Source organism: Protomyctophum parallelum, assembly GCF_964188405.1.
Source record: "Protomyctophum parallelum genome assembly, chromosome: 15".
NCBI classification, from domain to species: Eukaryota; Metazoa; Chordata; class Actinopteri; order Myctophiformes; family Myctophidae; genus Protomyctophum; species Protomyctophum parallelum.
This window is the reverse complement of record NC_139710.1, coordinates 7554592-7579828: the sequence shown is the minus strand read 5'-3', so window position 1 is coordinate 7579828 and position 25237 is coordinate 7554592. Positions and strand designations below refer to the sequence as shown.

Here is a 25237-nt window from a genome sequence, read left to right as displayed (position 1 = left end):
ACACACATGTTTAGCATTGATAAGTACGTTATGGAGCATACTTATACTGTACAGTAGCCTATACAGTATTGTAGCCTGTATGGCAAAACCTTTTGTTTCCCCACTCGTTTCCCATCCAGTGGTTTTGAAACAAATTAAGCAAAAACGGAGGAAGTCCGAACGCTTTCTACTAGGAATCTTAGAAGGTCACTGTGAATCATCAGTGGGGAAGATGGGAGGTTGGTGGCTGAGGTTACTGTTGTGTTAGCAAACAGCAGTACTCAATGACTGACTGAAATGACTCACATTAAAAGCACTAAAAGTCATCTGTACAAAGCAGAACACAAATCATTACCGGAGAATATCCTAAAGTAGTTCCAAAATGGAGAAATGATCGGAATCGGACCGGGAGCCAATAAACCCTACTATCAATGTTATATCCACTAGTCCTTACCCGTTCTGATATATTTCAACTTGTATAATATATTTGTGTGTGTGTGTGTGTGTGTGTGTGTGTGTGTGTGTGTGTGTGTGTGTGTTTTTTTATGAATAAAAACAGCAGTATAACATTAAAGTATTCTTCCAAATGCATGGTAGGGAAACGTTTTCATGGCAAGAGCAAGGACCGCAACATTTACACTTATTAGCCCACAGAGCCCCATTTGAAAAGTATCAAGGACCCCCAGTTTGACATGCACCTATATATGGACAGTCGCACAGATCCAATTTGCAGGTGGATTTGCGTCCAAAACGGTCTCAATTGTGAGCTTTGGCTTGAGAGAACTCATGGCTTTTGCAACCTGTGATGTTGTGAGCTTGTAGATTAGCTGTTTTCACCAGAGCGTGCGCTGTAGCCACTTCATGCTGTGTGTGTGTGTGGCTTATGTTCAAGACAGTTGTATCTCGTGTTGTGTTTATAGCGAACTGAAAACGGCCACGCGATGACGCACGCGCACGCATACGCACGTGCGCACTCACAGCTTAAGTAGTTTACACACACACACATGCTCACAGCGAAAGTAGTCTGCACACACACACACACACACACACACACACACACAACCTCCGTGTTGGCTGGGGGCGGTGTGAAAAAGGGTAGGTGCGTGGAAGAATGCGCTAGGGTCCTTGAGGCTGTTCTTCGTGGCATGTTGTTTGTTGTATGTAGTAATTGTGTCGATGCGTAAGGGGGTTGGAAATATCCCGATCAATCGCCCGCTGTCTATTGCGAGCAAAATTGACAGCGGGCGAAACAACTCGAGTTACGCGGAAAACTGTGTCCCAGTATTAATCAGTGACCGTCCCAAAATGCAATTCACTTGTGACACTGGTGACACGTGATTTCTGGGGAGAGGAGTTTTGCCGCCCTGTGGCTGTGGGGGGTACTGCACCCGGGTGCGTTTTTAATTCACTAATACATTAATTAATAATCATTAATGTGTCAAATCGAAAAAAGGGAGAGTGATAGAGTGATATCATGATATTAGAATGGATATTGTCTGTGATTTGGGATATTGTACTATTGTGATAGGGCATAAACATGTTCTATATATAAATATCGGGAAGAATCGGTATCGGCAGATGCTCAAAATCAAATGATCGGAATCGGATCGGATGCAAAAAACGTGATCGGGACATCCCTAGTCCTTACTATTACTATGATCATACATATTGTACGGACGAGATATTATCTTGTACGGAAGAGATATTCTCTTGTATGGACGAGATATTATCTTGTTACATTACAAGATAAAATATATTTTTAATTTTTTCTATTTCCGCTTTGTTATTAATTGTGAGTGTGTAAACACCAAAAAATCTATCTGAAGATCATTTTTGATGTATTGAGAATGAGATACACAAAGAAGGGGTACAGTAAATGGTGCATTTTATATATATATATACATATATATATATATATATATATACAGTAGGACACGATACGTTTTTCACTAAACTTCTTCCTATACTCCTTTTTCGAACATAAACATAAATGAACTGGATTATGTACGATATTTCTTGGCGCTATTTCTTATTTCTTTTGTTTTTTTGTTTTTAAATAATCAAATTTTCCTTTTATTTATTTATGTCTTTCCTCACTTATATTTTAATATGTTCGGAATGAATAAATACATTTAATTAAATGATGCACAATCACACATTTCTACTTGAGCATTGTTGTAATCGATATACTATAATTTACCGTGTGTGTGTGTGTGTGTGCGTGTGCGTGTGCGTGTGCGTGTGCGTGTGCGTGTGCGTGTGCGTGTGCGTGTGCGTGTGTGTGTGTGCGCGTGCCAGCCTGCCTGCCCCCTGTCCCGGGCATAACTCGGCCAATCGGTCTCAAACTTGGCGTGTGTCTCATTATGAGTTCATATGATTTTGATTTTGACATTTTGAGGACTATGCAGTAAAATCAGAGTGTAAATCAGAGACTGTACAAATGTAAACAAATAGATAAATAAAGGGCACATTTCGTTACACTTTTATTCTCTCAAGAGTTAACACCCAGGATTTTACAGTAACTGTAACATACAGTACTATGAAACTCACTTCACAAAATGCCACTAGTTACAATGGCATGCACTTCACCACTGCATCCCTTTCTACTGGTGTGAATTCTCCATTTACATCATGTTATCATACCGTGTTGCCATTTGAAACAACACAGTACAAACAAAAAATATACAGTATACCACACCACATACTTATCACACAGTGAGACTGATTTGAATCCACAAGCTGTCCACCGTATGCCGTTTATCCTAATCCATGAAGAGGTATATTTACTTGTCGGTCGTTAAATAAACATGGCACACACAAACATGGCACACAGCAACGACTTCCCCCTTGCTCTTGACTTAATTGAGAGTCTGTGGTTTTGCAGCGCTTTCTTCCCACACATTAACGTCAAGCTTCGGGTACAGTTTTTAGGTTCAGAGAAATGTGAATTGTCAGAGCATCTGCTAGGCATTGTGGTGATTGTCATTGAGAGACCGCCGTTGGTGGAGATTCAGCAGTTAATTTGTAAGGTTGGGAGGATATTACCATATGCTGTCCTGACTCCTTGTTCTGTTTGCCACTATAGGTGCTAAGCCTCTTTCACACCGTGTGGGATGTTTGCCAAATTTGCATACTCTACCCGTAATGTTTTTGCCCTCAGCTATTACAACACAATTTTAAGAGTGTGGAAATATATTTTTAGAGAATGCAGAGAGAATCCACTCAATCAGCTGACGTGCCTGCCACTATTTACAAACCTTCTGTATCAAACCTGTCACAGTCAGATCAGATGTCACACTGCCTCTGAGTCTAGAGTCAATCAATACCTTGGACCAAGGTACCAAGGTCCACTCTTGCCAAAATGGCAAGAGTGTATAGAGTATATTACTTCCCTTTTTACACTCTGGGGGTATTCCACACTTTCTCTTCATGCATGTATCTCATTCAAATGTTTTTATTTCTATTTTGCAGTACTGCCGTTACTATACAGGTTGCATATAGAATAATGAACAGTCCACTAGTGTTGATAAATCTTTTAACAAATCAGATGGAGACTGTAATAGTGGCACAGGACTTATGCGCTTTTTTGGTGTAGGCCTACTGACCACGACGATTAAACCGAAATATGACTTCATACATATTACCCCAAAGGTTTAGGTGTTGTTTTAATGTACTGTAGGTTATTTCTTTTTTCTGGCTTGTCACTGAACGACTCTCAGGGGACACTCGTATTTACAGGCCATTGGTTTACAGAATCATTTGTCATGCGCTTTTTCACTCACTTCAGCAGAAAATAATGGTCTGTAACACCTAATTGCTGTATCAAGCAAAATGTGTGCCGTGGTAAAGATAAACAAAGGAGGGAGACTAACGAAGGAAACACCTGACAATACAGAATAGTGACAGCGTTAAAGTGGAGTCTGCAGATTTTCTCTCTTCTTAATGTGTCAATCTGTTTGGTAGTGCAACCTTATTGTTGTGTGTGTGTAGTGTACGCAATAATATACAGTGGTCTTCATACATTTATCCTGCGTCTATCAATGCTGAAGGTCTAAATAGTTCAGACGAAGAACAATCTAAGTCCATAATAATTATCCATAATGTATATAAATTATAGATAAGGGGTCAGAACAGAACACATAAAACCTTTCAGGGAGGGATCAGAATGAATTATGGTCTTATATAGTGCTTTGTCTCAGCTGTATGATGATGATGATGATGCATGCTATGTTTATTCTGCTGTTCTGATACATGCTGCTGTACACCTGCTGGTGCTAAAACAGCACAACAAGAAAAGATATGTCTAACAGAGTTCTGGGTAAAGATATCTCACATCGCCTACTCTTCCGAAACCAACATTGCTGTGAACTCATTTTCAGTTACAGTATGTGTGCAGTGTGATGCACTGTGCAAAGTTAACCTCGCATCACCAGGCTTTCCGGCCTGTTCCGGGACGCCTGATGGCATAAAGTTATCTCAGCTCCGACCGGATCAGAAACCCGAAAACGGTATTGATCCCAGGCTATAGTGCAAAGGAGAATCTCTGAGCGTTCTTCTCATTACGCTTCGAACATTTTTGTTCTTTAAACACTAGGTCAAGCAGTAACAGCTCCATATTGGCTTGTCATTTGTGAGCTCAAGCAGAAACCCTGTGTTGTTTTCCTGTTTGTGTGGCGTAGGTGTGGCAGTGCGGGGGCAGTATGGAGGTCCTGCCGTGTGCCAGGGTGGCCCACATCGAGCGCACCAAGAAGCCATACAACAACGACATCGATTACTACGCCAAGCGAAATGCCCTGCGCGCCGCCGAGGTCTGGATGGACGAGTACAAGTCCCACGTCTACATGGCCTGGAACATTCCCATGAACGTAAGTTCTTCCATTTAGCGAAGATCTCTCAATTCCTTTCAATGCATGGCTTCTCAAAGTGGGGTCTAGGGCCCCCCCCCCAGGGGTCCTTGAGCAAAATCAGTCGCCAGCTACATTTGTTAATGCATTAAAAAAAAATCGGTTGAACCACTTTATCTGTTCTGTATACATCGGCCATCTATAGTCGATGTAACAATAGCCAATCTACAAGCTCACAGCGCATTGCAAACTCTCTCTCCCTCCATTGATTTTCCTTCCCTTACTGCAATCCCTATACCTTCAGTCCATCTCTACCTCCATCCATTCCTTGACTCTTCTTTCTTCATCCCTTCATCCCTCTTTCTGTCTTGACATTACCTTCCCTCTCCCTCCTTCCCTGTCTCCTTTTCATTGTTCTCTGTCTGATTCACCTCCATCTGTGTTCTTCACTTGTTCATTCAGACAAGCAACTCAGGACTCCAGAGATGGCAGTCAATAGGAATTGAGAATTCAGATTTCATCCGACTCAACCTTCAGACTGCAGGGGTGTAAAGCAGAGCAGAGTGGCAAGTTTGAAGTCTCCCGTGCAGATTGTGTCTCGAATGTACGAGAATTGGGCTCCCACCCACACTTAGTAGGCTTTGTGTTTTATATGCATCAGTCGAGAATAATTGGTTTCTAGGGATCACTGTCTGATGCCCCGCCAGATATAAATATATAGTATACTTTCCTTAAATAAACAGAGATTAACATTGAATACAAATTGCTTCTTGAACCGCATGCCAAATAGGAGGATTTTCAGTGAGGGACATGTGGCATTAAAAGTCTTATAAAAACCCAGGATGATAAATACAGTAGGGGTTAATTAATTATTCCAAAAACTAAGAATGAATGAAAAAAGTCTAATAGAATTAGATAACCTTAAAATAGTCCAGCGATGCCATTGCATTATTTATGCTGCTACAAACTGTGGCAGTCGCTCCTTTGGCCCCCACACATTTGTGAATATCTGAAAAAAAGCACTATATAAATCCCAGATAGTATTGTTATTAATAATAAAGCTTTCATTATTGATCACAAAACAATCTTCGATTCCTCACTTTCAAAATGATTGTTTCCACGCCGCCCAATGTTCTCTGAATGTCCCCCTTTGAGAAACACTTGAACAATGCTGCTGTTCTTTAACTTCTAGCCACTGAAGTGGAAGTGCACAGTCAAATCTTCAGTGTTCATTTAACTTTGATGCCCCTTTTTTGAGGCAGGTATTACCATACATATATCGACACACCAGGCCACAGACTACGCTTCGCGTCTGTCTGTTTCAATATCAGAGGCGTGTGGTTATATTGGACGGCTCCCAGGTGTGAATGGAATTGTAGTAAGTAGTAGCCTTGCCGAGCCATGTGATGCCCATAGGTTTCTGCAGCGTGAGGCAGCTTGATGTACAAGTACACCCCCTGGACATGACGCTAGGCTAGTATGTCGCAGGGACTTACCCCCAGAGTCTTTGGTATGACCCGGCCAGGGATTGAACCCCAACCTCCCAGTCTCAGGGCGGACACTCTAACCACAAGGCCACTGAATGGAATTGTACTAGTGTTTTACCAGAGGACAGTTGTACAACAGCATTTGTTCTGTTAGCAATTTTGTCAAATAAGAAGGGGTTGATTTGAAGAGCATACCCAAAAGAGGGAAATGAAAACATCGTAATGTCTAAAGTGTCACTGTGGCATCGGCCAGCTATATTCTGTCGCAGTACCATCACCATCTCTCGTCCAATGTAATTACAAACACAGCATCGGCCGCGCTAGCATGCTATTACCTCGGCTGTCCTGCAGTGCAGAGTTATTTGGTGTACAGTACAAAGAGCTAATGCTACCACTAATCTGTCTCCCATCTCCTCTCCTCCATGCACAAAATCATGGAGTCGTGTTATTGGTTTGCGGGCGCCTGCTGAGAACACAATTATTTGGCAGTGGCGTGTGTGTGTGTGCGTGTGTGTGTGTGTGTGTGTGTGTGTGTGTGTGTGTGTGTGTGTGTGTGTGTGTGTGCGCGAGTGCGTGCGCGTATGATGGTTGTGTATATGACTCTCCAGCAGGTCCCCCCCCCCCCCCCCTGAAATTGAATGCATTTGTTAGCAGTGTTACTCTGCGGTCATAAGCACCAGCGGACAATGGGTGAATAGCGTTCATTATTCACAAATGCTGAAAGGAGCGTTGGCAGCTGGCTGCACACTCTGACAGGAGAAAGAGATGAGAGGTATCTAGGTTGGAAATGCCGGGGCCATTAATGAAATGATGCGCCGTGTGCGTGCTTTTCCTTCACCCTGTGTCAGATTAACCTCCTTTGTACGTATAATTATTTGTGATATCGGAGGACAGTAGCGATTCTCAACCTTTTTCATTTCAAGGACCCCGGTTTGATATGCGTTAGGCCATGGACCTCCATTTTGTACAATTGTCATCACTGTGACCCCATACAAAGTAAAAGAGAGGGTTTTACATGCTCAAATTGTTTGATTTGTGTTTGGGTGTTGGCCTAAGAGAGCAGAATTGTTTCCCCCATTCAATTCTGTCTCAAAGAGATTTGTTTCTTACTTCTGCACACTGTAACATTCTTAGTGTTAATTCTGACGGAACCAAATGTGGGTCTATTTGTACATTCTCAGACCTTTAAGGGTCCATTTGGTTCCATTTGTACACTCACAATCCCATAAATAGCAAGGCTTTTGAACACCTACGGGCGACAGGTGCGTAATATAACGTTTTCAACTGCATTTGAAGATAGTGTGCTGGGAGTTTTTTCCTTTTTCAGTACACTCACAAACCGATAGGGTCTATTTGGTTCCTGACTATCAATCATTTAGCTGGGAACCCGCTGGAACTCCCTCAAGACCCCTGGGGGTCACCGGGCTGCATTTTGACAACCTCTGGTTGAGGGGAGGCACGAGAGGAACAAACAGACGTGATTCAATCATAGATTATAAGGGAACATGTGGTGCCAGAGGCAAGTCTTAACTACTGCACCATTAATAGGCACTGTGTCTTTGCATTTATGTATGCACATTGATGTATCTTTATGTCTCTCCACGGTATTGCCGCAAAGTGTTTATGTGCTGTGCATAAAGTATGTACAATATGTTTGCATATGAATGCATAAGTATATGCACATACAGTGTGTGTGTGTGTGTGTGTGTGTGTGTGTGTGTGTGTGTGTGTGTGTGTGTGTGTGTGTGTGCACGCATGTGTGCATGTGTATGTGTTGTCTCTTTGTTAAGAATTATTCATGGCCCAGCTACATGTGAATAATTTGTGTATGCATGTGCAATACAATTTGTCTATAATCCTTGTGTCTGTGTGAAAGCATGGCTCAACATGTTGGGTGTGTGTGTGTGTGTGTGTGTGTGTGTGTGTGTGTGTGTGTGTGTGTGTGTGTGTGTGTGGGTGTGTGTGTGCATAAATGGGACTGCAATGCAAGTATGCATATGTATGTCACGGCTGGGCCACAGCGTTGCCAGGCAGTGAGGGCTATTAGGCATTCCCCTCCCATCAATCAGGGAAGGCTTCCTCCATATCGCCAACAGTGAGGCTGTGAGGGCTCATAATTAAGCAGCTGATTAGAATTTGCTCAGCACAAGGATCATGTGTAATGAAAGAACAATGAAGGTCCCACACGACAGACACATCTATCCATCTCTAAACCAAACACTATCAGCACTCTCAGCCCCCTCTCTCTATCCGTGTCCCTTTCTCCTAAGCCTCTAAAGCAGGGATGTCAAACTCAAATACACAGTGGGCCAAAATAAAGAAATTGATACAAGTCGAGGGCCAGACTGTGTTTCAAGACACGGGCCATTTTTGGGGAGAGAGGTAGCTGAAAGTTGACCACAACTTTCACTGCTGATCAATAGTGAAGAGAAGACGCATGCTTGTGATTGTGGGCCCTCGATACGTGACAATGCACTCGCAGTGCATTGTGGGACTTGTAGTATTATGGTGGTGCGTGCAATATACCAGAGGGCCAGTTTTAATACTAATTAAATATCATCCCGCGGGCCAAAGATAATTCATTCACGGGCCTGATTTGGCACCCGGGCCTTGAGTTTGACATATATGCTCTAAAGCCTTCCCGCTCACCCCTCCTTCTCTGCTACTCATCCTTCAGGGTCTTCCATTTTTCTAACAACTAGCATTGGTTAGTTTGAGTTTAGTTCCCAATGGCTAGGTAGGTTTATTTTTACATTTCATGGCAGTTTTCCCCCACAGATTCTATTCTATTCTATTCTTCACTTAACATAACCAAGTGGGTGACTTCCTTAGGGCATACTTTGTTGATTACTTTTGACTCATTTTATTTATTTATTTCAGTGGTATAAAAAAGTCTCAGAAGTTAAGATACCCTGTATGTATATGTTGGCTTGTTTACTGTTGAGTGAAAAAAGGTTGAACTTCATGCAAATCATTTGGGGACCCCTATGGGGGTACCGACTCACAAGTTGTGAACCACTTCCTTAGGGCATGATCACACTGACACTGAGACGAATCACTACAGGCGCAGACGCTTCAGAATTGGCTCGGCAAACAGGTGCTGTGTCCACAGAAAGCATGTTTTAGCTACCAGCGCTGCCACTGTACTTGGCACTCTTGGTTAAATGCACTGTTATGTGACGAGCGCTGTGTGAGTATCACATGTTCATGCACGTCTAAAACCGCTAGACAAACGGGACGCGCAATGCGAAGGGAGGAGGAGCCCATGCCTCTTGCCAGACATAAGTAACCATTAGGAAAACGATGTTTGGCAAAACATTTTGTTGGTGACATATATCGTTGCCTACGTGTTTCTAGTGTCTCTGTGTGATCGCCCCTCTATCCTAACCTAGTCAAAAACAACTAGTGTTGGGATGCCGCATTGACCATAATGCTGTGAGTTGTGAATAACTCATTTCAAATACAGCTCCTTTCATGTCTTGCATGCCTCTTCCCATCCATTAAGATTTCTGTTTATCATTGCTGCTACAAGGTCAAGGAACCAAAACCAAATCATTTTACTCTTGTCTACTCGTATATAAGATGTAACAATATGAATATTATATCACCACCTCTGTCCTGTCTCACTATACTGTCTAACACTGTAGAGATGCTGCAAAGAGGCGCCACACTTTGTTTTGTCACATGATAGATAACCTACTGGCTAAATAGGGATTTGCCTTTGGTGTTTTGCTTAACAGAACCCAGGGGTGGACTTCGGGGACGTGTCGGAGCGCGTGGCTCTCAGGAAGAGGCTGCAGTGTCAAAGCTTCCGGTGGTATCTGGAACATGTGTACCCAGAGATGAGAATCTACAATAACACCATTACGTATGGCGAGGTGAGATACTACAAATCCCTTTGCATGATGTGATGTAAAGTATGTACGGTTATAGGTATATCTAACTCACTATTTCGCACGAGCAACTACGGAGACACATGTTAGGAACGTTACGTGTATTGTAGAACATTAGAGGAAAGTACGTATATTGTACAGACACGTACCTTCGAGCATAACGCATCACTCACGGGAAAACAAACTGAGCTGTGCCATAGCAAAAGTAGGCTAAATAGACAACCTTTTCTGTCCTCATCCTTTCAACATTATTATGAATTGTATTAATAATTGTATTATTCAATATTATTTAATAATTACTTGAGTAGTCTATTCCCTCAATAGAGTACATTGAAAGATTGAACATTGTTGAAGAAAATGCCTTTATAATAGATAGGACAAACCTGTGACATGCTGTCGGCTACATTGTAGCCTAGGTGCCCGGAACGTTACACCAGCGGTCTGGGCCTAACTACAGTATTTCCATCAGTGTGCAGTACTATACTTTAACAATATCTCTGGGATAGACATCAAACCCAGATTATGTCATTTGAAATGTTAAAAGCGTTTTAAATAGCACAGCTCTATGTAATTGGTTAAAAAACAGAATCAGATCATATAAACTGTATGGAAATACGATGACAAAGGGTTTTTAATTTAATTATTATCAACATCATTATTATTATTATTTTTGAATGATTCTATCCAACAATATATCCGTATTGGTTTCTCCAGCAGACACATACTGTAGATATGTACAGCAGACGGTCATGCAGAGTGCAGACTTTTGACAAGCCCAGAGGAGTTTCTAGGATTTACATGTTGGGCAGGCAAGATGTGTTGTCGTCGTCGTTGTCCGCCCACAATCAGAAGCACTCAAAGAGATATACCTGCCAGACAAGTACAAAGGCTGAATGCATCGCATTCAGCCTTTGTATTGCATTCCTAATAGGTGATTGAGGGTCATGCTCTACGTGCAACGGCCATCAGCTGCCCAATAATAGTTCTCAGGTCTGGTGTTTGTCCTCTCTTTTATCTCAGTGTTTGGCCAGGCATAAATGGATTTGGACAAGCGGCCGCCTGTAGGCCTACTGGCCTTATTGTAGATACCCCACTGGACAAGCCTCATTTTATAGCCGTCTGTTCAAGGTCCACAGACGCCCGTCTATTGTAGGTCTGTGCAGCTGTCACTTTGTGGACGTCTGTCCATGTAGTTTATTTGGTGAATAGGAATTGCAGGCTTATGAACCCAGCTTTGCACAGAGAGATGCTTCTCAGAGGACCGGTGCCAGATGTAACTGCATTGTTAACTTATTTCCTCCCAAGATAACTTTACATCAAATAAAAGAAAATAAATAAGGTATGATTTAATTTTTTAATTACAGAACGCAGTCATGCAGATTTATGCTGTAATGGTTTGTGGTTTGTGATGGTTAATTCAAAATGGGGAATCGTGATTTAAAGAGCACCCGTGTGTACACATGCATATGCAGTTAATTTGATTCCACAGCTGAGTAAAATTAGCTGCAGACTCAGAGAGCTTATTAATTCATGAGACACATCTTATTTTTGTATTATTTAAATGTTTTCCATACCAGACTTTTACTGAATTATTCGAAGGCTGTTTGTGGAAGAAAAAAAAGCAGCAGCAGATATCTGCCTTGCTATGTATTACAACCATTTATTTGAACAGAGGGGATGTTGTGCAGTGTTCTCATGCAGCGCTGAACTGTGTGTGTGTGTGTGTGTGTGTGTGTGTGTGTGTGTGTGTGTGTGTGTGTGTGTGTGTGTGTGTGTGTGTGTGTGTGTGTGTGTGTGTGTGTGTGTGTGTGTGTGTGTGCGCGTGCACGTGCGTGCGCATATATTCATATATTCACTCCAGTCAGCTTGCAACTTAAAAGTATCCTGTTGCTGTAGAGTCATGACATGATGTGACTGCCTCACAGCAACTTGACACAATGTGGGCATACTCACAATTACAGTAGGTGCAGTTTCTTTAAAGATAAATGTATAAATAAGTTAAATGGATTCGTTTTCCTTGCCGACTATACTATAGGTTCATTAGAGCTCAGCTGTGTGATTTCTTTGCACGATGGTGGGAGAAGAAAGTAGCAAATGTTGAGAAATGATAAAAAATATAGAATCTCTTCTTCAGCCCCCCTCCCCCAATCCACCCATCTTGCACTCTTGTTAACCCCGGTGGTGCCTATTGCGGTGGCACCGTTTCAAACTGTCCCATCCTGACAAGTGTGCGACAAACCATTTGCCTTTGTTGTCGGCTTGGCAGAGGAGCAGTGGCTGCAGCAGCCTGAAGAGCCGTGAGGCTCATCTGTCAGCCGCCACCACACAGCTGTGGCTCTTTACTTTCCTCCAGCACTGACCGGCCCCGGCCGCACGGAACACCCTCTCTCTGACAAGCCTTGCATGATAGATGGCACTCACAACCTGGAAATGAAGTCATATGTATTCAAATCACACCGCAGAGACATCTGAAAGCGTGGCCCCGTGCTCTCTCTTGTTCCGCTGCACTGCCGCTGTGCCACGCTGCCACCATCTGGGCCTGGAGGAGAGGGAGAAACAAAGAGGGATAGATAGAATGGGGATCTGGCCACTGCAGAGATGGTTCTGGCCTCTCTCATAGTCTAATAGGGGATTCACACTGAGACGGACTGAATCCGTTTCATTGGAACCGTTTCCGAATACGGTTGCCTGGTCCCCGATGGCCATGATTCACATTGCCCGAGATTCAACAGCGCACCCGGGTACACTTGCATAACACACTTTAATCCTCCTGATGACGGTGTGCTTGATGGCTGGCGCGCACGGACACTGACCATCAACTGTGCGTAGTGCGTAGTAACTGGGAAACAAGCTGCATCAAATCCTGTAGTGTAGACACGAGACGGATAATACTAAACAACGAGAGGTGTTTATCTTCCTATCTGTCTGTCTGGTGTGTTTCAGGTCAGAAACAGCAAGGCCAGTGGATACTGTCTGGACCAGGGCTCCGAAGAGGACGACAGAGCCATCTTATACCCCTGCCACGGCATGTCCTCGCAGGTACTTTGAAACTTTAAAGATTATGCAGAGGCATTCTCTGCTTTGACAGTATAATGAATAGACAAGAAAGAAAGAGAATGTTACTATTATGTATTATGTGCAAATTGTTGTCCCTAAAATGATTATTTTGAATGATTAGTCATTATGCAGGACCGCCCAAAACCATATTCAAATGTATGCTACGGAGTTTCATTTCAAATGAAAAGCCCTCCAGGCTTTATACAATGTCCAGCCTGCTTAGATTCGATTATATTAGGAAGTACAGTACACAGTGAAGTGCATCCATGTTGTCATACCCCCCCCCCCCAATTTACTTACTGTAGCTAGACGATCGTGATGCAATGCCATCAATGCTGCTAGTGATGATGATTAAAGATGAAATTAAATTCCCTCTGACCAATCAGTAGTCTGCAGTGTTTTCGCGTCACCTTTTGGTATCACGTACCTTAGTTCAATTGGAAGCTCTAGGTAACCTTTGCTGGATGGAAAAACTAAAAAGGGTAGCATAGTTGAGTACATTCGATCTGAGCCGGTATCATCATGCAGTGAAAAAGTGGCATAAATCTGCACATGCAATTACGTTTTGGATTCTTGGTAGTAGAAATGCTGTTGAGCTGTTGAGTTGTGGTAATTCATTATTCTTGCTCCCTGGTCTCATTAGTTTTTTGTTGTGTGTTAATCTACTCCGCTGCTCAGAGCACCTTGGAAGGTTCATTAGACCATGTCCAATAGGTTGTAGTTGTAGCCTGAAGGTTCAGGTAGTGATCTAGAGAGAATGGAAGATTGCCAGTTTCAAATCCCCAGTAGAAAAATAAGAAGAGGAGAAATCTACAGGACCTCCCTGGAGTAAATTAGATTGAATAATGCTCTGCCCTCCCTCAGCAACTACGATGTGCCTCACAGGGGCATTTGAGTGCTGCACTTACATTCATATTGCCCCTGTGGATGTTGCACAGTGGCCAACAGAGAGGACAGTGGTTGCATGCTGCCGACGCTGGGCAGCTGATCGTAACGAATGTGAAGCGGGGCAGTGCTGATTGATAGTATGTATATGCTTACAGTACAGTAGGTCTAGTAAGACTTCCTTGCAATTTACAATTTAGGCATTTAGCAGATGTTCTTAATCCAGAGCGATTTACATTAAGCATGAAGAACAAAAAGCATGGCAATACTTGGATGAAGAAACTATGTATAAAATATAGCTGCATGGCTGCAATGGACCAGGTTCCACTGAATGACAAGGAATCAATAAATACATGATACTGTAGATTATTGTTTGATATGTCCAGGTGCACATCCGGACGAAGTATCAGCGATATTTTGTCTCTTATACCTTTATTAAGTGTAAATATATGCTTGCTTTATGCAAATATATGATTAATTGAGATTAGAATAATTAATCACGATTAACATCATTCGTCGTTGTGCCAAAATGACAAAATAATGTTATCAATGTTTGGATGAGTTACTGGATAGAATACAGGAGATTCACAACAACAATAATAATAATAAGAACTAGAAAAAGTGCCGCTCGGGGCACAGGACTCCACCAGGGCAGGTCAGGTTGTGGCCTCCTGGTGGCGCTATAATAGGCCAATGTGAAAAGGGTGCCATTTCTTCTTACGCCTTGGATGGCAATTGGATGATTTGAGGCATTTTGTTCCAAAAATGTGTTTTGCAAAAATTCACCGGTGGCGCTGTGACAGGCCAATGTGAAAAGGGTGGGATATATTCCTTCGCCTAGTAGGAACATCTGTGAAAGATTTCACGTAAATTGCATGCTGTGTTCATCATTTGAGGCTTTTTGTTCAAAACGGGCCAATCCTGCAAATGTTCATATTATGTTAGCCAATCAGGATGGAATATGAAATATCGGACAGATTCGTCTTGAACACATGACTATAGAGATACTGTGTAACGATTTGCGGGATTTTTGGACAAAATATGGAGGAGTAATATCAAAAAATGTGTTTTACAAAATTCGGCCTCCTGGTGGCACTGTAACATTCTGGAAAAATTGGGGCAGAGGTTCTGGCATCTAGGGAGTGTGTGTGCAAAGTTTGGCATCGGCCAAGTTAACAGTGCCGGAGATTAGCTGTACACAGATGGACGGACGGACAGACGGACACACGGACGGAGTGAAAAACATACTCTCTCCCCATGTCTTCGGCCTGGTGGAGACAATAATAGCAATGCCAGCTAGTTTTCCTGCTTCGCAGTGGAACCCTAAAAAGTATTGGTGCTAAGCTGTGCACACCAGAGCAAAGGGGATATGTTCATGTGTGGGTGGAAAATATGGCAAGGGAGGGGCGTGTACATTTATTTGTGGATATTTTAGTGTGCAAAATAACTTGCCATAGGCAGCATGCAAATGTCACCATGGCAGATTCTTCTCGTCCTCTTTTTAGGATTGTGAGTGACATATTTATTGTAATCACAGTATAAATCAACTGTCCACCTGCTAACCTTATGTAAAGCTGCACCGACTCTTAACACTGTGCCTTCTGCAGTGGAGAACAAAAAAGCCAAACCAAGATGAACTTTATTCCATTGTAATATTAAATTACAAAGACGAGTGACATTACCTGCACGGACCAAATTCAATTTGGTTGAGACCCAGCCAATTTTGCATTCCTGGCGGCATCCCTTTCTGTGCATGAAAAGCAGTAATTGTATGGAATGAATCTTTATTGTGCTTCTGACGAATTAAGCTTTCTCTTTGTCGGTGTGGGAGCTTGAGTAGAAATCTAAAATCATGGTGAATGTATCGCCTTTGTCCTGAAGCCTAATGCGCTACACAAAATAGCTCAAACATACAGTACTCTCACAACCAAGCATATAGTACTCTCACAAGCAAGCACATATAAATAAACATTTGTACTCTCTTACCGGCAGGACTCTCAGCTATGTATGGTGTTTATTACCATGTGTAGCAACACTGAACTTCCCTTTAGCAACTCTTACGCTCTGGGGCCTCTTAAGTTGCTTATGGTGAATGTGTAATTTCTGATGGTTGGACACTCACATACAGTAGGTCGCACCACACACTCTGACAAAATAGTATTAAACAAGGCCGACTTAAGGCATAAATGCCATAATCTATAGAGTAACACAATGCCGTGCCATCGGCTCATGGTGGAGCAAGGCCCTGGGGAGAAAGAGACAGAGACAGAGACAGAGAGATTACTGCCAGGGCAAAGGGCTCTCTTTACAAATCATTCTGCGGTAGTTCAAAAACACTCACATCCAGAAAGACAGGATGCGCCAGCTGTACTACTGCATCCTACCAGTTTGCTTTAAATAAAGGAGAGTGGATTCACCTTAAACTTGAAGAAAAACACACACAAGGACAGATGGACAGGGACAAAACCGTAGTCTCTCTGCCACACTTTCGGCATTGCAGAGACAATAAAGAGACGAGAGTTATTCATAAAGCAACAGTGACTGTTTTCCACTGTGCAAAATTCCACTGTGTTTGTTCACCTTGATTCCTGTCACTGTGAAATGTGACTGTGGCATAACAGGCTATTTGTAGTGCACAGCTGTGGGTACTTAACACCTAGGAGGGAGTATACCTTGAGCATATTCCAGCCCAATGCACAACACGCTGCATCACATACAATACACCATCAAGTTACCGCTCCATTAACAAGGTAATTAGGAAACTTGTGATTAAGTTGACCCCCAGAAAGTGTCTCTGAAACTTTTTTACGATGCCAGGAAGGCAATGGAGCGTCTAATGGCTCTGCAGAAGGAACAGGTTAATTGGCTTGGTAGAGTCATTTCCTCGTGTTAATTATTTGTTATAGTCCCATTTTCTACATATTAGCATGTAAAGAGGCTCCCGGACTGAACCGTGAACAGGTCATAGTAGGGGATTATATAAGGGTGATTTCCCTGTATCCGGCCCCAGTATACACCACATAAATCTGCTTACACATACTATATCTAGCCCCAAAAGGCCCAAATCAGTTTAAGGCGGCCATTGAGATTCTTGTGGTTGGGATCCCATGTGACGTTGCCTGGTATTGAAACCAGGTTTATATGCTTAGAGAATTGGTGTAATAGTCGACTGCTTCGGCACTTACACTAAGGTGACATTCATACCAGAGAGCTTTGCTGCGATTAAAACGAATCCTGCTGCGCATTTTCAGAAAGTGCACTTCGTTTGGCAGGTGTGAAGGCTCATTTGAATCCTAATGCGTATCAAAGAACCGCATTCTACTCAAAACAGGGGTTTCGCTTCGCTTCCAATCGCACTTGATTATGATTCGGTGCAGGTGTGAATGCAATCCGCAGTAAATAAAGGAAATTAAGCAAACAATGTGGCGCTGAACACAGTTGGAGACGGAGAAGGCATATTTTACGCAGCGCAAAGATGTCCCGTTACCGTGGATAGACGTGGTCGAATGAGGAGACTGAAGCCCTGATCGAAATGAGGACGAGTACATTAATCAATTGCTTAAGAAAACACATAAAAACACTGCAGTGTATTATAGCCTACACTATTCTGTCTGTCTGTGCGTGCCGTAAACATGGAGTGCTGTCACTGTGTGGGGACTGGGGAGTAGGGACTTTCATCTCGATAAACTTGTAAATATTTTGCGCTGCTGTCTGTTATATCAGTGCGCTCAGCGCTGTGCCTCCATGCCCAAAAGAACAGTGCGTGGCTGCGCGCGTATAGTGAGAGAGAGAGGGGGGGGGGGGGGGGTCCAGTCCAAGACGGCACGACACATGTTATGAGTATAATTTGATCACCATAGATTTCACTGTGTAGGCTAGTTTATGAATGGAACACATTGATAAAGGTTCCCCCTGCTGCGTTTCCAATTGCTGCGGATGACAGTGTGAAGGCAAACCGCAGCAAATTAAATATGCAAGAATCCCAACTATTCCGCCCATTCGCATCGAGTCTACCGAAGTATTAGGTGGGAATGTGACCTTACTCTACTACTGCTGATCAAGGATGATTGAAATGGAACAAGAGCCAGAGTCGACAGAGAGAAGGATGTCATTGTGAACTTTCACTAGGGAAGACTGTGTAGAGCTCTAAAACCACAGGACAAGGCTGTTGTAGTGCATTCATTCAATTAAATCAGTTTAAAAAAAAAAAAATCTCTCTTGACCTTCATCAAGGCCAAAATCATTACAAAAACAAGGGCCCTGAATGCCCGCTCAGTGTGTAATTGATGTTTTAGTTTCTTAAGGGCAGAACTGTGCTTAAAAGCCTCTATGTTCTTTTCTCATTGTACCCACACAGACCACTGAAAGCTTGTTTGGTTTCTGTGCCTTATGCAAAACAAAGGAGGCACACATAATAACACTAATTGTCACACTTACACAGAATATAGTGACAGCAGATTGCAGAGAGGTTTTCTTACATGCTCAAATTGATGGATTTGATTTGAGTGTAAGGCCTAATGTTACAGTATAGAATTATGTCTCAAAGCTCCAAACGCTTTGTTTGCATCGTGATTCTGTACACTGTAAAGTGTTAATTTAACGGAGGGTGTACAAATGGACCCTAAATGAACGCAGAGGATTTGACTGTGTAGACAGCTGGGAACAGGGCCCACATTGAGGAGAATGTGAAACCTGTAAAAAGCTAATTTGCCATCTCGTATTTCCTTTCCTTTCCTCCCCATCAAACCATTTGAGAATCGAAAGCATGTTTACAGTTGATTGAAATACTCTGTTGTTCCATTTCATTGAGCTCCGACACATGTATATACAGTATTTCTGTTTACCAGCAGTCTGGGTCTAGAGCTATTCAGTTACAGTACATTGATCCTGATCCTTCAAATACCCTGCATTATACAGATACCAGCCTTTGGCTTTTATGGATTATTGTGTGAGTGTGTGCAGTATGTGTGTCTGTGCATGCATATGAATGCTTGTCTTTTAGCAAGTCTGTTTGCTTATGTGTACAGTAGATTTGTGTGTGTGTGTGTGTGTGTGTGTGTGTGTGCGCGCGCGCGCGCGTGCGCACACACACACACATGCGTCCCCATCACCACCACCACCTCCATTCCCTATCTTTGGCATCTCATTTTTCAGAGAGGATCACTGCTATGAATAATAGATGTTATCTGTACTGTATCCTTACGTAATAGATACACATAGCCTTTCATGTACAGGATTAAACGGTGAGGGATCAAGTTTTAGTTGGGAGGGGGGGGGGGGGGGGGGGTCTGTAGCATTAATAAACGATACACTTTTTTTTTTTACACGCTGTCCTCCCTGCAACTGTATTCTAGAAAGTGTAATATGATAAAAGTCAGCAGCAAAATGGCATGGCAGTGCATTGAATTATACCGAGGGATAATATGATTCCAACTCCAGAAGGAGTGAGTGCATTCTCCGGCAGCGGCATGCAGCCACGGCACGTGCCGGCAATTGGCGGCAGTGCCTTGGCTGCTGCCGCTGCCGGAGAATGCACTCGCTGTCTCTCTAAAGTTGCACACATTTCCCCTTTCTTGGCCCCATTATACACAAACATTATTATCCTCATTTGCCTAGGACTGAATCGCGGCAGATTCCGCTTGCTAATTAAGTGTCCTTTTAAGGAGGAAGTATTGGATTTTTGAGCATGCTATTGTTGTTGTGACTGCACTATTGTAGCCAGTGTCCTGGTATGAAAACGCTGGATTGCTTTAAATTTTAAACTATACAGAAAGTTGTGACTCTAGCTCAGTACAGTAGCAACCATAATGGAAGTTCTTAAATATTGTTAATATACTTTTTACACCAGCAAATGTAAAATTGATAAAGCTGAGCCTTATTAATTTGAGTATGGCCTATTTGTCAGCTAAAATGTAGCCTCGGTACCAGGCTTTCATTTTTGTTGGTGCAAAAATTGAAAGCCTGGAGGAACGCATTGGCCGCTCTGGTCTAAAAGTGGGAGTCAACCCTTCCGGGTGGGCGTCGCTCCACATGATGTGACGTAGCGCTGCACTAGGGGGGAGAGGAGGGGCCGGGGGTGACGGACAGATCGATGAGATCCAATCAGGGCGTGCGCAAATCTCAGCCGCGACACGCCCCTCTAGACCAGAAACCTAACACGTTAGCTCAGGCTAGCTAAAATGTAATAAAACAATGTTTTTGTTGGACCGTCGTCTAAAATGTCATAAAAATATGTTTTTGTTAGATTGTAGTTAAGATGGTTTCTATTGTTTTTAGGATTTTTTTAATCCCATATCTTGGAGGGCTAACGGGCCGCCCACTGCTGTAACGTCTATGTATCCGTGGTGTGTGGTGCACTCATGCATGCATGTTATGGAAAGTCAGTCATCCATATAAAAAAGATAGGATATGCACATTCTCCACGATTCTTGGAAAACGGTGCTGAACCTAAAATACACCACATGATATACTATGATATCAGGTTCGAACTTGATTAAGCCCTTAAGGGGCGAAACATTGTTCTTGTTTGTTAATTAAATAAAGCATGGGCAGAGCACGTAGTATGTGGACATTTATTTATAATATTTATTTCCTATGCTTTTCATGTAATGGTAAATGCATGTGCATTTATTTCTTTTGGGTTTTCATGCTATCGATTTAACTTCTGTGTTTCACAGCTGGCCCGCTACTCCACCGAGGGACTGCTTCAGCTAGGACCCTTAGGGTCGACCACCTTCCTGCCCGACACAAAATGTCTAGTTGATGACGGCAGAGGGCGCACGCCCAGCCTGAAAAAATGTGATGCTGTTTCACGGGTTTCCCAGAGACTCTGGGACTTCACACAGGTAAAAACAAGCATAAGAAACAAGCATAATAAATAATCATTGATAAGTGTGACCAGCTACAGTACCAGTTTGTGTTTGAAAAGGCCCAAACTGAATGACTTGCCTTATATTATACTATTTCTGTGGTTGTAGAAGGAAGGAGGGAAGGAAGGCAAATCTCTCTCGAATACTGATCAGCATTAGAATGTTTTCACACACAATGACATATTTCACAGCTTCCATCAGAATAATGGTATTCCAATTTAAACGAGGCTGAATTGAGATATGGCACATGCATTGATTTGTCTTCATTGAATGATAAGAGCCACTATGCTGTAAAAGCAGGCCTGAGCATTCAAGGTTTATGGTGAGAATAAGGGCAGTTTTATTTTACTGTATCCATCTGCTGTTGCTTAAAGTGCTTATGTAAATGCAACGATCTTACCATCAGCAATCTTCTCTCTCTTGCATGTTCATTCTGGGAGCCCAGGGGAATTGTCTTGGCAATAATGGCTGGTGATCATCAAGGACGATGTTGAAAGTTATTCTACAGAAGGGCCCATCATAAGTCACTATGGATGAAATGTAAAATGTTAATCACGATTCTGGCTTTGTTGCAGAATGGTCCGATCATTAGCCGGGATACTGGCCGGTGCCTGGAAGTAGAGATGTCCAAAGATGCCAACTTTGGCCTCCGGTTGGTGGTCCAGAGGTGCTCCGGTCAGAAGTGGATGATTCGAAACTGGATCAAGCACCCCAGACACTGAAAACTATACCAATAGACTTTGACAAAGAGTTCCAGATTGAGTCATGGTTTGGATGGTTAGACTTTGGATGATACTGAGGATCTATAGTTTCTGGCTTGAAGCTCACATCTACTCAGTTCAAACCACAGACACACAGAGACTCCCTCACTTTCGGGGCAGAGAGATTTCAAGCACAGAGTTTTAAAGAAGACTGTGATGAATGATTATGTTCTGAATTCTACTGTGCACTTCCAGAGACCATACCATACTGCACTGTTTGAAACATAATGCATTTCTTAGGCCCGCAGCTACACTATGTACAGAAAGAGGAAACAAGACACCCGAGTGCAGCCACCCAAAAGTGGTTCGACGAGAACTCTACCAAACGGAGATTGTCTTTCTGCTGTAAAACCAATTAAACTGTTTGTTGCAGAAATTGAAGGATTTTCTTTTTTCTTTTTTGAGGTATCTGAGCAAAAAAATAAAAAAAAGATAATATTGCAATCAGTTGCCGCATCGGCGTTTAATTACTTCAGCCTGGGATTTCAAAAATGACTTTAGGCATTTTTTGCTGCCCTTACTGGAGACTTAATAGGTTTCAAAGAGGCTGCTTACGATCTGAACAGGACGTGATTGGCCTGCACTCACACAGAACCACCACAGCTCTTTATTTGTTTCTTTTAAACTGTATTGCTCACTGCGAATGGGAGCAATCATGTGCCTTTTTACTTCCATCTCTCTGCTTTCATCTGACCAGGGAATGTTCAGTCCCAAACAAGCATGTACAAAATGATTTCAGAAGTGATTAATATATGAAATATGATGTATAAAACAGTCTAATGATAGTAATATATTGTAAAAAGAAAGAAAATTGCTATTTGTCCTGAAGACAATTAAGATAATAAAACTGTTTTTATGATGATAAGCCCTGTGTTTCTCTTTCACTCTTCCAAAAATCTCTGTCAATGAAACAGAAACTCTTTTGGAGACAAAAACAACCCTGTGTCAACATGTTTAGTTCTTTGATATAGCACCATCTAGGCTTTCATAATAAAAATATGTTCTCATCCAATTTGGATGAGAACATGTGTACATATAGTAGAATGTATTCTAGCAGAACATAATAAAAGTAGAAAAAGTGCCCCTCGGGGCACAGGTCTCCACCAGGGCAGGTCAGGTTGTGGTCTCCTGGCAATTGGATGATTTGAGGCATTTTGTTCCAAAAATGTGTTTTGCAAAAATCCACCTGTTGGTGGCGCTATGACAGGCCAATGTGAAAAGGGTGGGATATATTCCTTCGCCTATTCGATTTAACGTAAATTGCACACTGCGTTCATGATTTGAAGCCGTTTGTTCAAATTGGGCCAATCGTGCAAAGTTTGAAAGCCACTGTATGCAATATCAGACAGATCTGTCTTGATCACATGACTATAGAGATACTGTGTAACGATTTGCGGGATTTTTGGACAAAATATGGAGGAGTAAAAATGTGTTTTACAAAAGTCGGCCTCCTGGTCGTTCTGGAAAATGTGGGGCAAAGGTTCATCGTTGGCATCCAGGGAGTGTGTGCAAAGTTTGGCATGGATCGGGCCCACGGTGCCAGAGATTAGCTGGTAACGGACGGACGGAGTGCAAAACATACTCTCTCCCCATGCCTTCGGCCTGGTGGAGACAATAAGGCTGTAAACAGCAAGCAAGCTTTTCATCACTCTTCCCTTAGAGGCCATGCAACAAGGTGTGGGTGGGCTGAGGCCATTTCTTCAAATGTCTTCCAGTTTTCTGAAAAACATATGTTGCTATATGATATCAGTGCTGCTCAAAACCTTTTCATGTCAAGGACTCCAAACATTATATGTATTTGGCTAACCCAGTATATCAAAGTATTTTGTTCCAGGAGGGACCCCCAGATTTGAGTTAAAAATGTTTGTACAAATGTTCTAGATTTTTCATACAATTGCAGATCTAAAAGTGAGCTTGTATACTGCAGTCCTACTGTACAGTCAGGTATATGCTATTTTTGAATATCCAACTGAATCTAAAATGACAGATGCTTTCCCAGTTTTAACGAGTTAAAGGCTTGTGGCTTCATCATTGTAGTAGGCTAATCCACTGAAGAATCATGGATTCCTATGAGGAGGACGTACTGTATACAGTAGCCTGTTATAGTTTAAACATCATGAGCTGCTCCTACCTTGTTTTGTAACATCAAATTGATTCTGGTAGAGCGGGTCACAAACATGTTTGTCTACTATAACAAAATCACGTCATGCACCCTTAGCCATGTGTGTTACATAAAATCTATCCACTTTCTTTTGTTACTTTTGTGAAATCCAGTTGGTACCAACAGACGTACATTTACACCCCTTTTGTTGCCGGTTGCTCTTACAGCCTCCTCTTGTACTCCTACAGAGTCCGAGCTCTATATGGTCTAATTGTGCCAGACCACACACAGGACAACCCGCCTTCACAATGCTTTCCGATTTACTACAGTCAGCAAGGAACAACAAAATGTTCAGCTCGTGAAACTGGTTAACTTCTTAGATTTATTTTACCCATGCCTTTCGATTGTGGAAAGTATGCTGTGGTGTGAGCTTGACATAATGGCTCACATCAGGTTACATTGTACTAATGTTTACATAGACATAAGAGACACAGTGCTGTGTGTGACAAATGCACATAATGATATTGTATTTATCGGCTTGATCTATGCTGCTGCATGTCCTTATATATAGGCCTACGTGTGATATGTGTGCATGTGGAAAACTGTGAACAGACTTTTAAGTCCATATGAACATTCCTAGCTCACATGAGAGGTAACGGGTCTGATTGAATGATTGAGGTAACCCAACTTTATTGCGAACGCAGTGAGCCACTTACTATGACAGCAAGGGCTGAATGTCTGTGTGTGTGTCTGTCCCACTGTTACACCACCCGCCCGCCACCAGAGGGCGCAGCTGTAGCACACACACACACAGGGCGCAGCTGTAGCACACACACACACACACACACACACACACGCACACGCACACGCGCACACACACACACACACACACACACACACACACACACACACACGCACACACAACCACACACACACAAGCTGCGTTCGCTTCACGCGTTTGCGCGTCTTACTTGTGAATAGAGGAAGTGACACAGGAGAGGGGGGGGGGAACAAACAAATCCAGGTACCAGGGTGAACATGACAGAGAGGGAGCTCCGTGGCGCCAGATAGGCCTACCGTTTAAATAACTGCACTAAAGTGTTAACGTGTAGTATCTGCAGCCAAGACAAAGGACGTTTGACTTAATGGAGCCAGCGGGAACAGGAACACGCTATAGCCCGTTGCTGCCGTTGGATCACGGTCGTTTGGAACCACACCCGAGACTGACAGACGTCTCTTCTGGTGAGATCATTCCAAACATTGTCCTTGTTGGATTATAATAAGGGGTACCCCGAACGCTCGCTACGCCGTCGGGAGCGGACTCTTCATGCTGTGTGGATTATAGGAACTTTAAGAGACTA

General features: G+C 42.8%; 1 protein-coding gene across 1 annotated transcript in view; it reads left to right on the top strand.

Annotated features, from left to right (window-relative positions):
* galnt9 (polypeptide N-acetylgalactosaminyltransferase 9) overlaps positions 1-22419 on the top strand; it is a gene marked incomplete at its 5' end in the record, with an annotated part of 118461 nt that extends 96042 nt beyond the window's left edge. Inside the window, 5 exons of the mRNA XM_083784803.1 lie at positions 4659-4844; positions 10051-10188; positions 13147-13242; positions 20823-20990; positions 21590-22419. Coding sequence (XP_083640929.1) covers positions 4659-4844; positions 10051-10188; positions 13147-13242; positions 20823-20990; positions 21590-21736 — 735 coding nt within the window. The 3' untranslated portion in view covers positions 21737-22419. The remainder of the gene's footprint in view (positions 1-4658; positions 4845-10050; positions 10189-13146; positions 13243-20822; positions 20991-21589) is intronic.
* Between the last annotated feature and the right edge of the window lie 2818 nt (positions 22420-25237).